Consider the following 16553-nt stretch of genomic DNA (forward strand, 5'->3'; position numbering starts at 1 on the left):
CAATACCACAGTAAAGAAATACTCTTGTTACGAGTAAACATCTTACATTCAAAACGTTGCTTAGGTTTAAGTGCAAAGGTATTAGCATAAAAATAAACGTACCAAAAGTAAAAGTACTTATTATGCAGAATGGCCTATATCAGAAAAATGTACATTTTATTAATGCGTTATAATTATTGATCTATTAATATGAACATTACTTGTTTCTTTATTGTTTGCTTGGGAATTTCACCAAGGGATCAGTCAAATCTCATCTTCATCCAAATGAATAGACCATGATTTATTTGGTGATTCAATTTTGTATTATTATTAATATGAATCTGAAAAGTAACAAGTAACTAATGTTGTCATGTAAATGTAAAAAAGATTGCAACGTTGTGTTGTGTGAAAGGCTGCAAGCAATTCCAAAAGTCTATAAATAGGTATTATCCTTTAAAGTATTACACAGGCTGTTGTAGCCTTAAACAGGGTGGCCTCCCTGTAGTAGTCAATAATCCTTCCCAAGATTTCAAGGCAGAGTCCCGCACATTACAGCAATGGCAAGCAGCAGATGATTTGCTGCATTATAGACAGAGTGAAGAAGAGGGAGGGAGGGAGGGTTGGGGTGGAGATTGTTGAGCTGTTGCTCCGTGTTATGTATCGTGTAGAAGCAGACTGGAGAGAAGAGGAGGAGGTATCTGACAGCAGAGAAAAGCTGAAACCCCCGGGGGGAAGTTTGTGTCAGCCACATGCTCCGGCCGGTCCTCACTGAGCCAGGCCCTTTTTGTTATGCTGATTTACTCAGCCTTTTGTCCAAGACACTGTGTGTGTGTGTGTGTGTGTGTGTGTGTGTGTGAGAGAGAGAGAGAGAGAGAGAGAGAGAGAGAGAGAGAGAGAGAGAGAACAGGACAACGAAGCGAGAAAGACTAACAGAGTTTAACACATATGTTTAGAAGGGGATAGCGGCACCTTACAATATCTTACCATCCTATACAATACTTAAAATACTGAAATTTTTGATGAAACAGGGTGAGAAGGATCCAACTCTGGTAATTTTTTAATGGTTATTTTGTCTACTCTCTATACAAAAAGTAAAGCAACAGGTTTCAATTTTGTGTGATGAAAATGTATTGAGAACACTTAAAAAACCTTTACATTTCATTCAGGTAAGCATTATTCATTATATATAGGACTGCAACATACAATACAATAAAAATAATTTTATTATTGATTAATCGTTTAATTGTTTGGCCTTTAAATGTCAGAAAAATCGTACTTTCCCAGAATGGACAATAACATTTATACATGTCTAAAGCCTGCAAATCCTCACATTAGAGAAGCGGGAACCAGCGATTGTTTGGAGGCTAAAAAATGACTCAAGACAATCGATCAGCAAAGTAGTTGCTGATTAATTTCCTGTTGATCCACAAATCAATTAACTCTTGTAGCGCTAGTTGTTACTCTTAATATAGAAATGAAGGAAACAATTATGGAAGGAGGAAAGGACGGGAAAGTATGGAAGGATAGGTGGGAAAAAGAAACAAAGAAGGAAAGAAAACAGATAAAGACAGAGAAACCAAAGCCGCTACACGTCAGGAGAGAGAGAGAGAAAAAAAGACCCCCTCTCTCCCCATTGTCCAGCCCCCAACCTTGACGTCACAGGCTGAGACACACAAAACAAGCGGCTCTCAGCTGAGCTCCTCACTTGATGTCCACTTGCACACTCTCCAACGCAAAATCACGGCTATCATCAGACGCGTCGCGACACTTGCCTTCACACCCGCTCAGCCCTGAGCCGGTGTGCGTAGGCGCGCAATCATCTCTACACCAAAACATTGCACTCCCGCAACAAGAAAACCACTTGGTCGCTCACTCTTCTGGACCTGAAACAGGCTCTGTCTCTTGTGAGTGATGCCTAATTCTGTGTGAGGCATCCGACGGGAGCAAGCGGAAGAAAAAGGAGCGCTCCCGACCCCAAACTCAGACCCCTGTCCCAAAAAGCAGCAGATGTGACAGAAGAGGAGAGGCGGAGAAAGAGAAATACAATCTCCCCCACCCCTCCTTCCCTCATCTGGGAGAACAATACCCAGCCTGCAGTTGGAGAGGGTCAGCTTTTGTCCCTCTCCCCACAATCCCGCTGAAGAGCGCGAGCAGACACGCTGACACATTGACCTGCTGCTGTGAGAGGAGCAGACAGTGCAGAACAGTTGCTACGTTCTGAACAGTTTTAATTCAGTACTTGGACAGCTCCTGAGAGGCGACGAGCGCATGTGTGTGTTTCCATGAGTGAGTAGACTGATTTGTTTTGGTTCGGAGACCAAGAAGCACAGATGCAGCCCCCGTGTACACTCCAGCTCGGCCCCTGTGGCCCCTCTCCATCCCTGGGATCGCAGAGCAGCACCGTCGGCTTCCATCAGCTGGAAGAGAAGCAGCTCTTTGAGAAGTTTTGGAGGGGGACTTTCAAGGCCGTGGCCACCCCGAGACCGGAGAGCGTCATCGTGGCCAGCATCACCGCCCACCGGAGGGTGACCAAGTGAGTTCTCTACTCTCTTATTGCAGGCAAAGAACACCCCCCATTCGAATTTTGTGTTCATTGTCCAGCTGCTTCAGTAGGAGTTGTCAAAGATTGCTCTTTGCCTCTGTTTTTTGAGGAGTGTGTGCACATTCCCAAAGGTTCTGTGTTGCAAACTCCGTCTAGCCATTTTGGTAATTTACAGAAAAGCTAGTTCTCCAGTCGAAAAAGTCATATTAGATGTCAAGGAGGCGCAAAACTATTTTTCAACAGCTTTCCTGTGACTATTCTTTAACATGTTAGCTTTGATATAGACAACTTGACATGTTTTGATCTGCAAATCTGTGTTTTCTGACTCAAGTAACTCAAAATATGCCTTTGGTGTTGATTTATCACCAAGCATTTGTCATCATTTGTATACTTACGGCAAAACACAGCTGGCATGAGAAGTGGGGCGTTCAGTTAATAGTCTAGTTTGAAGGTCACATAGCAGCATCTTCTTGCCTCTAATGTCACTGCCGTGTCCTCTTTTCCCTTGTGGCATTGCAGAATGTGTTGAAGGAGCAACATGTCACGTGTTTGCTCCTCCACTTTCATCCCTCAGACCAAAGGTTAGTTGTAACACTTACGGCCCGAGGGGGGTGGAGAGGCAAGGATGAATATCTGTTGCCCTTACTCCTCCTTAATCTTTTTTTTTTTTATCCCATCTTTGCTCCTGCGTGTGCAATTTTGAACTTTATCCATTGTATCATGCTCTGCCTGCTGTGTCTATTCGTCAAACACTGCACAGCAGAGGCAACAACACTGCTTTGCCTTTGAGAAACGCTTACAGTATATGAAATGGAACACGTAGTAAATGTTCAAAAATGTAGAACTTTTAAACAACCCCACTTGCAGAAATACACATTTGCGCATGCGTACTTGCCTATCAAATGATGTTGCATGCTTGGATGACCTTTGAATGGTTTTGACACCCACTATCAAGTTTCTCTTATGTGAAATTAGCTATGTTAATGAGAATTAGAATGGCCCATTTCATCCCACATTGGCACAAGCAGCGCAACACACTGAACCAGATAATGTGTCTTTAATGGGTTCTATTAGACCGTAATGCTGCACATGGCCTGGTTAAAAGAGATTTTATTAGCTTGTAGGATGTGACAAAAATACCCCTTTTATTTGAAGAATAAGACCAAATATGCCAGTTTTTATGGTGTCCCAGCTCAGCGATCAAACCAATTAACTGCAACCCTAATTTTTTCGTCAATCAACCCAAACCTGTAACAGACAATAGATTCCAAACTATTTGCAGAAATCTTTTAAGAAGCGGAGCAAAGTAACCTCCCAAAAAAACTAACTTTAATGTGGCTGACTGCCATGAATTGAGCAACATTTTTTGAAATAGCCGTAGACTCTGGAGCGGGGCACAGCTGTCTCTTCAGCTTTAGCTTCTCTAGGAAGGAAGCTCTCCTCAAGTGGCTTTGCCCCTCCACAGGCACCGGGTGACAGTGACGATGATGGCAGCATGGCAGGGGCAGTCAAGAATGAACGTCCACAGAGAGCAGACATAATGTTGCTAATTCGCCCGTGTCTGTTTGTCAAGGAAGACAGCAGGATCTACGTCGTCCAGCTTCTATGTGTATTGTTTTCGGAGGGTGAAATGCAGAGGAACTTATGGTGATACAGATTGTAAATAATGACTAAAACAAAACAGACACAACACCCAGAGAATATGAATGCAAGAGGAGGCCCAGGCGTCCTTCCTCACTCCCTCCCTCCCTCCCTCCCACCCTCCTTGCTGCACTGTTGATTTTGCAACTGGGGACTGCTTAGACCATCAGAATGCGTTGCATTAGGCTTGCTTCTCTACGTCTTTCTGTCCAAGAGGAAACATTATTCACTGTGGCTAACTGAAGGGTGATGAACAATTGCAGTGAAAGTGAGGGGACATCATGTACAACAAGCAGAGAGGGAGAGAAGAGTAGAGACAGAGGGGGAGCCACCGGGAGATGTTTCATGTTCAATCAGCATAGGGCTTTTTTCTGTCTGTACTTTCCTCACCCTTCCTTTCAGTTATCCTCCTCCTCTCTCTCTTTACTCCTGAAATAAAAATGTTTGAGGGGGGCCGTGAGCCACAGAGGAGTAATTAGAGTTTGTTGTTTTCCCTCTGTCTTACCCTCTCTGTCCTCCCTGTCTCTTCCTCTTCAGGCCAGTCACACAGTGGAGGGGAGGAGTTCACTGGCTGTGTGCAGCGGCTTTGCTCCAAACCATTATGACCCTGCAAGCTGTTTTGTTCATGGGGGGGTCCTTATTTAATATGCAGCATGGCTAACGTGTGTGTGTGTGTGTGTGTGTGTGTGTGTGTGTGTGTGTGTGTGTGTGTGTGTGTGTGTGTGTGTGTGTGTGTGTGTGTGTGTGTGTGTGTGTGTGTGTGTGTGTGTGTGTGTGGCTGCAATGTTAGTGGGGTCTTGTCCAACTCTGGCAGATGGCTGGCTTGAGAGAGTGCAAGGGAGGGGGGAAAGTGTGTGTCGGGTTTTAGGCCTCTTACCTCAGCAGATGCTGGTTTAAAGAGGAAGAGAGAAAAGGGGTTTGAAGGGGCTTGTACACTGACAGCACCAGTGGGAATATACAGTGGGGTGGACAAAATAACAGGAACATCTTAGAACAGAATGCAGTGTAAGCCATCTGAAATGGTCTTCTAAAACATGGACCACAGGAATACTTACTGCATTTATGATGATATTAAGGATACTAATAATGCAGTTTCAAAATGCTTTTAGAGTAAAACCAACAATAAACAGTACAGTAAAAATACTGAATAAATTAGATTACATGAAGAATTTACAAGTACAACAAAGAATTTTAAAAGTAAAACAATGAAGAGCACAGATAAATAGCTGTGTGTGAATTTTAATTAAGTTGTTTAAAAGATGCTACAGTGTTAACTAGCCTGAGGTACTTGGACTGGGAGTGACAAAGCTGAGGGGCACGGACTGAAAAGGCCCTGTCATCTAAGTAACAAAGCAGACCCCTGCCCGAAGATCTCAGTGGGGATTAACATGTCAACAATAACTAGGGGCCTGTCTTTGCAAAGCCTTTGAATATATCAGCAAAATCTCTAATTTCTAAAAAGCACATGAAGCCACTGCAACCTCAAAGTTGGAGTTATGTGATCTGGTTTCCTAAAGTTTTTTTAAAGTTATTTTTGGATGAGCTGACCCTCAAATTATTTGTCTTATCACCATGACTTTTTGCCATGTCGCCAAATGTTTCCATGTCAATGTTTTTGTGTCCAACCCCTGTGTGGTTGTAATAGATATTTGTCTTGGGTTTGGACTTTTAAGGTGGCCACCTCTTTTAAAGGTCCCATGGCATGTTTTTTTTTTTTTTTTAACATTAATATGAGTTCCCCCAACCTGCTTATCGCCCCCCAGTGGCTAGAAATGGTGATAGGCGTAAACCAAACCCTGGGTATCCTGCTCCGCCTTTGAGAAATTGAAAGCTCAGGTCTGAGCTGGAATCTTCCCCTTACGATGTAATAAGGGGAACTGTTACCTCCCCTTTTTCTGCTTTGCCTGCCCCGAGAATTTGGCCCGCCCATGGGAAAGCAAGAGAGAGAGACAACATGACTTGCAAACGAGCAAAGCATTGCAGTTGGTTAAGGCCACACCTCCACTCTCCACCTTGCCCCACCTCTCTCTTCCTCAATAGCATTTAAAGCTACATACACAAAGAAATGGCAGATCCTAAGGAAAGCTCATTGTGAGACTGGCTCTGGTGGCTGTAATTCTGCATCAAGGCTGAATTTTGGGAAAGAGACTTCACATTAGGGCTTCACGATTATGGCCAAAATGATAATCATGATTATTTTGATCTATATTGTGATCACGATTATTTGTTGATTTTAACCAAAACAAATTATATAGTCACATAGGCTATTTATAACTGCTTTCACATCCGTATTATGCTACATTCTTCTTATGTTGAAGTTGTATGTTGTACATAGATACAGCTGCAATACATGTAAATGAAAATTATCCAAAATAAATAACATAGGATATATTTTTAAAAAAAATCTTTGAAAGCTCCTTCACTTGTTTTCAACAATAATTGATTGAAAGACCTAGGGAGAGAGGGGGAGGGCGATGGACGCTACTCACAGAGAGACGACTGACTCATTATGAATGGGTCCTGCAGGCTCTGTCTCACACGCTATTACTCTACAAACTGAAGTTAGTTGCATTAAATAACTTCTTCTGGGTTTTTCGCCGTGGCCCCCGCGATAGCAGAGTTACCAGCGGAAACACTGGTATAAATACAGGTTTGCCTCTCACGCTTAACGATATACAGCTGTGTTAATAGCAATTAAAACTTTGGACAAATGTCAGAAACGTGGAGCGGCGCCGCTCTGTGGCCGGGCTGCGCGGAGTAAGAGGTCAGAGAGTAGAGGAGAGATCCAACACAGGCACGGCTTTACAGAAGAAATGGGTCGCGTAACGCGTGTGATACCGGCGCTGTCGCCGCTCCGTCTCTGTTGTCGGGGAGCCTGTGTGAGCCAATGTGGGCGGGGCTCCGCGGAGAGTTAGAGGAGAGAGCCAAACAAAGGCACGGCTTTACAGAAGAAATGAGTCGTGTAACGTAAAATGAAACCTTATCGATCTAAACATTGCTTCGTTTGTGGAGAGGCAGCGAATGCAACCTAGAGGAAAAATATTACTCGCGCCCTAGAGCCCTGTGAGCTAACAGACCCTGACTAGCACTGGTCAATGCTGCTATCTGAAAAACAACACAGACAGGACCAAATGTTGCGTTTGCTGTTAAACTGGTAAACCTTGAGGCCGACGTATGAACGAGTGCTATCTGTTGAATTTTCCTCACGTTACTCTGTCCTCTGTGACTTACTAAATAAAGAAACTAAGCTGCACGGTGCAGGGAACAACTCTGAGTGGCTCATGATCAGACAGTGGTTTACGGAGCTGTAGATAGGCTTTGCAAAAAAACCTCAGCGTTCTATAAAATGATGCATAACAAAAAAAAAAAGAATTGCTTGATTACGCAAATTTGATCGTGGGAAGCCAGAATTGTGATCGTGATTAAAATTAGAATAATTGTGCAGCCCTACTTCAGATACAGCATGAGGGGACCACTAAGGTCTATATAAAAGCATCCAAAAAGCAGCATGTCATAGTACCGGTAAAGATGACCGGAAATTGTCCACACAAATGCAGACATAACATTTTCTCTCTATCGTTCTCTTTCCCTCTTCAAGAATGGCAAACATGATTTAGTGATGGACGAGGGGTTTGTCTGCCGTTATATATCTTTGTCTGTGCTTCTGCTCTCTTCTTTGCTGACTATCTTTACTCCACTTCTCTCCCTCTCCCTAACACCAGTATCTCTCTCCTTCCTTCTCTCAGTATATTTTCAGTGTGCGTTAACTCGCCCTCACTGTCTGTGTCATATATCTCAGAGCACGCAGGATGTGGCTGCTGAGGCATGATGCATTTTGTCTGTCAAAGGAAGCCGAGCTACTGTATAACAGAGATGCTAATTGGTGGAAATGATTTGTATTTGGCATTGATTTCTGCAAAGTTAATCAATTGGAATCAAGCCAGTGTCTCATGATCGACACCTGATACACTGTAACAGCGTGCAGATTAGGAGGTATTTAAAGAAACAAAATAAAAAATAAACCAAAAGTTATTAATAAAAATATTAAAAGTTAATAATAGTTTTGTTACAAAGCACGTTTTAAACCCAGAGTTTACAAAGTGCTGTACAAGAAAAAAAGAAAATATATACACATACAATGTTATATCGTGTTGTCCCCGGGCAGCTCTCTCCATTTTTATCTTGTAGATGGGTTAAATGGCCAAGGTCACTTGTTTTGTTTCTGGTTTGCAACCTACTTCTTTTACTCTGTTTACTGGCCAATTTCAGCCATGCATAATATATATTGCCAGTTTCTTACAAAACTAAGATGAAGCATAGTTTATTTTTTGCAACATTCAAAAGTTTGCTTAACATTTCACAGTTGAATGAAAACATGGCTAATGATGTATTATTTAGGGAAGTTTAGCAAAATGTAGTTGGAGATTTTCTTTATCCTAATTGCATAGAGAAGAGTCATAACGACAGTGAACTTATTCAGTAGTGTCCAGAAATGGTTACTTAATATTTTATCATCAAAATAAAGTTAGCCGCCTTAAGCTACTGGTCATACCAGGCCAAATAAAGCTATAATAGTAAAACTGAATGTTTAGAGTACGGATTTGTTTTATTGCTAAATAATTTAGGAAGTACAAAGTAATTTTAAGAAGTATGTGTTATTTTTGTTCCTTCAAAACATACATTTCTTGCTTTAACTGAGCAGTATTTTTTTATTTATTACATAAACGTAATGAGTCAAAGAAGAAAATCCTTTTCTATCTATCACTTAAACTCACCCGACAGGCTTTCGTAAATACATTGCTGGTTTTTAGTGGAAATGAAGTGATGCTGTCATGTAGTCTCCGGCGAATTCATCCTGCAGAGGCCAGCCAGTCTGATTGCTTCTACCTTTTCAATTAACAAAACTGTGACCATCCATATTTCTCTTTACCTGCAGGGTACTTTTGTACCAGTTCTAATCTCACCTACATACTGCTGCAAAATAGACTGGAGAGCCAAAAATGTAAGGATTCCTGTTGTTTGTCTTATTGTAAAAGGTGATATTTCTGTTTTTCAAAGTTCTCATTGACATTTCCAAATTTCTCTCATCTCTGTGTCACTATGGCTCAACCTGGTAAAATTACTTGAGCTGTAATGACACTCCCATTGATTCTGGGAAACAATATGCTGCACTTGTGTTCTAACGGATAGGTGCTTCATAATGGGTAACAAAAAGTAGCAGGTCTATGTCAATGGGGAGCTCTAAAGACTATTTGATATTTTAATCCATACACACACTTTATGAACAGATGTAAGGTTGTGTTTTGAGGGAATGCCTCAGAGGATGGAGCTGCTCTGTGTTAACACAAATATATTGTATATGCAATATTATTACTGTATCAAGTGGTTGAGTGCATCAAATCCCCCAAAGGCATCAACATGCTAGCAATGAAGAGGAACATGCCTTAATAGAATCAACACATTAACTCATACAAATCTGTGTGTAGTCAGTTTTACGTGATGGTCATTGTTTTACTCTTCATGACTCTTCATCAAATAAAACAGAATACATCTGAACGAATGGCTTTCATGGGGAGACACCTTTCTAAATGAACATATATGGGCATGCACATACAGTACATATGGAGGCTGACACACATTGAGCCATAGGGGTAATTCCTCCAAAGCTGAGCAGCAGCAGCAGCATTTTTTGAAGATGAAAGCAAAGAGCTGAGAGTTAACCCTTTCCTTCAAACATCAGCTCAAAGCTGCTGTGAAATGTCCCCTCAGGGATCAATGCTCCAAGCCTGTGGTCCACCTCTGTGAGAAAATGCCACACACTGCCTCCCTCCTGCAGCTGCTGGCTACTGTAAGCTCTCATTTTCTGAGTAGCTAATCTTCATGTGTAGCATTTTGATGCAGTTCAGAATTCCTTTTCTAGTGTAATAGCAATCTGACAGGAGCAGGACTGTTTCTGGCCATTTTGGACATCAACTGGCACACAATTTTGGCATGCGTTAATTTGCACGTCAATATATTTTTGAACGTTTTTTTCCTGAATACTTAAACACAAACTGCGAATATTACCGTCTTGTACTCTTGTTCATTGAAATTTTAACTGTTCATGGATACAAATCTAGACTAAACTACAGCAGTATGGATCTGTTCTGCACATGGTTGCACTTACTTTATGTCAAAATTGAGTGCACTGAAATTTAAAAAGAATCATGACATTTAAGTACATTAACATAGTAAATTGTGTTTGTTTGTTCACAAGTTTGTGAGTGTGTTTGTGTGCTTGTCATCATGTCAGTTTGCCAAGTGCAGACTGCTTAAGTGACGAAACGAGACACTAAGGTGGGGAATTCTTTTTAATGCATAAAACACCTCTGAAATGTAAAAACCAGAATACTTTCTCATTAGTTTGGTGTACACAGACTCTGAGGGTCTGTTTTTTTTGCAGAAACTGTTCAGGATCACTACCTCTTTATTTTTTCAAACCTTATTAGGGGTTTGTTATCTCTGAGCTTTGGCCGTGTGATGTTCTGGCTTTTCTACTTTATTTGGGGATGGGAGTAAAACACAAGGACAGATGATGCCTCAGATATTTTGCTAGACGTTCAGCTTTGTTTCTTGTCGGTGTTGCATGGCTTAACCTTGTTCAAATGCTTCAAAAAATATATTGTTTACTGTTTGACTTTGAAGACATTGCCATTGAAGTACACAATGAGGTTAAAGCTGAGTCAACTATAGGCTAAAAAAAAACAGAACACAAACTTTGCTTTAGTTTCTTACATTTTGTCTAATACAGAAATGTGTACACGGTTGGGTGAAAACCCTACTGTGGATTGTTAAAGTGTCCTGCAACAAGCATCTTTGTGTAATTGTCTTCTGTAGCTTGTGAAACAAACAGGGTCAAGGAAAGATAGAGGGAAAGGAAAATTAGAAGGAAAAGGAGAAATAGTTATCATTTCCAATACAGAGGTGGGATGAAAATCAATATAACAGCAGTGCAAAAGAAATAAAGAATAATGAAACGTAAGAAAGGAAATAAAGAGATGAGAGCGCGGACTCTGAGAGTTACATTTTGAGATTGTTCGTTTCAAGACACTGGAGCAGTCAAAGTTATTACATTTTACTGAATATCATAGACCAGCCCATGAATAGAAATCTTTTCTTGAGTCTTGGCTAAAGAAAATTGAATTATATGGAGGCGCATAATGTACAACATTGAATAAATTCATAATAGACAATGAGAGAGAAGGTGAAACACTCATTTGTCCTCTTACTGGCTTTACATGAAATGGACAGGATTAATCTTACTGACAGTAAGAGATGACCTATTCCTTTGAGCGATTCATTACCAGCGAGCGTGGTGGCTGAGAGAGGGATGGCTCGCTCATTATGACCTATTATCTTTACAAACCAGGGATGTCCCTGGACAAGAAAAAGATATAAGCCAACGATCAACTTTAACTGCTAGTCATCTGGCCTGCAGCAAAGAGATCCCACACTGAAGTAGAAACAAACACGTGTATTGTAAGCAAGCCAAGGAAGGTATATTTTGCATCTAAGGGGGCTTTTACAGTAGCTTCATTTTTTTATTTTTTTATTTTTTTTACATTGTTAATATTTATGTTTAATTACAATCGGAACTGTTAACTTTAACTTGTAGTGTTCCCTGGGAAGCAAACTCTGCTCTCTGGCTTGAAAGTCCTGTGGGCTAGTTGTTTATACCACTACAGAGCTCGCTGACACTGGCCACAGACCTCCATTGTATCAGCAGTAATTAGTGGTTCACATAACCATAAATAGTTGACTTTGAGTGGGTACAAAGCACCGCTAGGTGCCAGTCTTTTCAGCGAACATTACAGTTAAATCTTGTCCCCAAAATGTGACCGTTTTGCCACGCCGAAAGTTAAGATTAGGCATCAAATCAACAAGTTAGGTTTAGAAAAAATGTTGTTTGGATTAAACACTGGGTGAAAGGCTTTAGTGTTCCCTGGGAAGCAAACTCCAATCTCTGGCTTGAAAGTCCTGTATGTTGTGCGTTCTTGTACAATGTAGTTAATACAGCAAAAACAAGGGAATCCTTACAAATTACAGTTCTTAAATTTTTGAAGATTCATGAGAACAGGCTGCAGTATCGCATGTGCAAAACAAAAAATAATGGCACCTCCAGCAAAGCCATTATACACACTAATACAAAAACAAACAAAAATTGCACCTCTGCTGCTAATCTCCAAGACATGTCTCAGTCCTTTATTCCGTTCTGAGGTTCACAACTTTTTATGGAGCTTTACCCTCCCACATCTGCCTCATTTAGTTTGGCTGAATCGCACTAGATTTAGCACTCAAATGCACATTAAAAGTGTACCAAACAAGTAAGTCATTTACACCTTCTTACATAAAAACATACAATCAACATTTGCTACTGTTTGAGGGCCTTAGTAGTCTGTAAGAGCCCCAGCATAAATGAGATAATGCGACAGGTTTTGATTATACAGCAGCTGAAAAACTCATAATCATAATAAGATCAGTGGTGCTTTTGGGAGAGAGACAGATAGTTATTGCCACATCCAACTGAAATGTGCCATGAGGAAGCAGAATCACTCATAATGACAGGAGGCTGAAATCCCTCTAAAAAACCTGATTAAATATGCATACAGACACCAGATTTGGCATATTGGAAAATCTGAAAAATCCTACATAATAGGGTGAAGCCATTTCCCCCGGGGCAGCAAATTTAACTCCAGAGTAAAAAAACTCCCAGGAGCTTCTTATTTACAATAGATCAACACACACTCTAACACACAGAGGACATTCAGACAATGAGCCTCAATCTTGTCTTAACAGTAACTGACTGTCAACCTTGGTCTACATTTGTTTTTCCTTTTTTGCCAAGTATGCTACTTCTTTATAACTGGACCCCTGAAGCGGTCATAGTATTCATTATTAAAATGCAAACTTATCAAAGTCAACTCTTCATTGCTTAAATTAAATCATTTCAAGGCTGACTTACTCCCACGTCTCAGCCTCCTCCTCCATTTTTCATTTTCGCTCCTTGCCCATCCTCATTTCAGGAAGACAATCTGCCATTCATGGGAAATTGCCACCATTTGCATAACCGATGCAGGGGTAAGGGTGCAAACTGTGGCAGTGTTGATGTCACACATGCAATTGGAGATGGGAGCGGAGGATTTAATTGGCCCGCAGCATTACTCCCTTCCCTTTGCTGTCCCTTTAACTTCTGATGTCTCATCCTGACACTAAATGTCATGCAATGACATGCAATTCCAAGAGACACCTTCAAGATTCACACCAGGTGATGGTCTGATTTGCTTTGTATTTGGTACAGTGCAGATGCTTTGCGGTGAAGATGTGTTGAAGAACATCTTCTTTATCAAGAGTCCGAAATATTTGTTTTTAGCTGCTTTGTCCCTTTTCAGTCATTGAGAAGAGACAAACAGCCATTGAATAACTGCATTAGGAAATGATGCCACCAAACCTCTTATGATTCCAGGTAAGTAGTCCTAACACTTCCTCATTATGCCTCATTATGTTATTATTCCTGTTTTAAATATTCAGTATAAATAATGAATCCATTTTGCCTTGCGCTTTACTGTTCTTATATTAGCATAAAAATGTATCCAGCGACCAGGATTCAAGCTGTTTTAAAGCTGTAAATTAACTTTTACTGCCTTTTAGCAGTAAAATGACTATATTAAATATGAGGGGTTGTTGATCAATACCAGTCTCTCCTGAAGACACTCAGCATATAACAACTAGTCATTAGTGCAGTTATAGCCGCTCCAGGGAATAGTTGAATGTAATAAGATCCCACAGTGTCACAGACAGAGAAGCACCCTTCACAGTTTAACATTATCAGAGAGAAGTGGTAGCCCACGTAAATGATCCTGGTTCAATCTGTTCAGTTATACAATGGCTTGTTTTTACTAAATGGAGCTGAATTAGTTAAGATAAAGCCTTGAAGTTAAACATTAACAATGTTGGCTATTATTCTTTTGATAGAAGTTCTGTTATACTTAACATGAAAAATAATGATTTGGTATTAAATTGGAATAGGTAGAAAAGGTAATCAACATGGGACAGGATTGGCAAAGATAACAAATAACAGGGCTGTGATGAGCTGAGGAGAAATGAACATGACCTCAAAGGATTCACTCTTATTTAACTTCCTCTCTTGCAGTGCAAACTACTCCAGTGAGTTAGCAAGACAGGAGTTGAGCTAATGAACTTGCTAACTGACAGCAAGCTAGCTGGATGTTAGCTAGGAGAGCCCCCCCCCCCCCCCCCCCCCCCCCCCCCCCCCCCCCCCCCCCCGCCCCCCGATAGGAAATGATTTACATTTCTGAGAACAAAAACGTAGGAGGGGACTAAATACCACAGTACAAAGATGTTGAAATTTACGTTTGCATTACTATTGTGAGACGGGGCATGTCATGCCAGAGTTCTGCGCTCTCCAAGTGCTCTTGTAGTTAGCTTTCAATTCCAATTTTAGCCCTTGTTGCTATTTTTCCCTTATGTGTACAGCTGCCTTACAGAGCTTCCAGTCAAATTTCAGAGGCATACACTCCCTGATGCTACAGCAGATGAACATAGATCAGGTACCCCCAACAACACCTGATTCTGAGCAGCAGAAGACGCTGCCATGTCAACATCCTGGTCATCAAGTGAGATTGTAGCAGTTCAAGAGTTGTGCACAGAGGACACAGACTGTTCAAAGGCTCATCTTCCCATTTTGCTACTTGGAAGTGTAAGTGTTATTCCCAATGACATTCCAGTAGCCGGCACAACCCACTGAGAGCTGATTAGGACAAATGGAGCTGACAGGTTTGTCGCTGTTCCCGGAGTTAGAGAGACATGCAAGGAAGTAGAGTAGAAGTCTCCCTGTTCTGTCCGGCCAAATCACACAGAGACTAGATGGGAAATATGATCCTTTTGGCAAAGTTGGATCACCTCTTTTAAACTATTTGATTGTACTAGTTTTTATTATTTTGGCATACAAACTGAGAATGTCTTAGCCATCACCACCCCTAGATGATGAACAACAAAACTTATTTGCTTTTCTTTGTAATTCTGGAGCGGATGATTTCTCAAATTATAATTACTTTAGCAAAGTATAGGTCTACCGTGCAATTTAATATTTGCAGACTACAGAAAATCCATTTTTACATGACATCAGCAGACTGCCCAAACACCACAAGATTGGAGTTTCTGTTGCTTTGGTTTCTGGAAATGGCTCATTTCTTTACTTAATTAGGTTTAGCAACAGCCTTGTGGGTTAGACATATGTTAAATGTAGCCAGTGTAAGTGATGCGTTAGCTATGGATGCAGTATGTTTGAGTCTCAGATTTTAGGGAAATGCACATCTCCCCCTTCAACAGAGCAATGTGAAAACACCTCTCTAGTGACAAACATTGCACAGATACAAGATAGTATAGTCAAGGGTACATTTAAGGCGACAAAGATAGCAAAAATGTATTTTTGAATAAAGAGGATCTTTATTTTTAGTTAGTTGTTTTTAAGTTTTCATAAATACAGACATAAGTGGTTCCAAGGCGATGAATCCTGGTGACTTTGGTGATCACCTGACCCTCATACGGGCGCCTGCTCTACCAACTGAGCTACCCAGCCACAGTTATTATATTCAGTGCCAGTAATGTTTTAGCTTAAGGCAGCCTTCGCAATCAGATTCAGTCAAATGCATGCCTGTGAAATGCTACTATTTCTCCATGTTTTGATTGAGCAGAAAAATAATTTGTCATTACAACATTGAATTGAATTAAATTGTCATTAAATCTACTATACAATACAGGTTAATCACCTACTATGATGGAAATTTGTCTTTGACCATACCTTGCCAGTAAAACATTACAACCTGAGACATGTAGCAGCCCGAGAAGGACTGCTTTATAAAAGATAGGGAAGCTGCATGGGAAGTTTAATTTGTCCACTAATTAAATTTATCCAGCAGGGATCGGGGTGATCTGGGGATATTCTACCTAATTATGAAAAATATAATTAATGTCTCTCTCATATGAGCTCATTTCCACTGCTTCCCATCACTTTTGATAAAAGCCAGGAAGACTCTTTTTTTTTTTCTTTTTTTCTTCAGTTTTGCATCAATGGAAGAATTGGTTATCACACTCGCTCTGATTCATTTGGAAAACATGAAAGCCTCTACGATAACCACATAATTAAATGGTTATTTTGAAGCATTCAATTTAAACTTGGGCTCAGCAGTGCCCTTGTAGGAGGAATAGAATCACTTTGTCCCAGCACTCTCTTTGACTCTGAAGACAGTTTAAGGAAATCTAGTCATAATAAAGCACCAGATCTGACTACAACACTAGGCTCGGAATTAAAGATTTGCCTTTGATCCGACCA

General features: G+C 40.8%; 1 protein-coding gene across 1 annotated transcript in view; it reads left to right on the forward strand.

The window, feature by feature from the left end:
* Nucleotides 1-1657: 1657 nt before the first annotated feature.
* The window catches only part of srrm4 (serine/arginine repetitive matrix 4), a 57888-nt gene continuing 42992 nt past the window's right edge, over nucleotides 1658-16553 (forward strand). The window contains exon 1 of the mRNA XM_034872757.1: nucleotides 1658-2512. Coding sequence (XP_034728648.1) covers nucleotides 2310-2512 — 203 coding nt within the window. The 5' untranslated portion in view covers nucleotides 1658-2309. The remainder of the gene's footprint in view (nucleotides 2513-16553) is intronic.

The sequence above is a fragment of the Etheostoma cragini genome, chromosome 5 (genome assembly GCF_013103735.1).
Source record: "Etheostoma cragini isolate CJK2018 chromosome 5, CSU_Ecrag_1.0, whole genome shotgun sequence".
Classification (NCBI taxonomy): Eukaryota; Metazoa; Chordata; class Actinopteri; order Perciformes; family Percidae; genus Etheostoma; species Etheostoma cragini.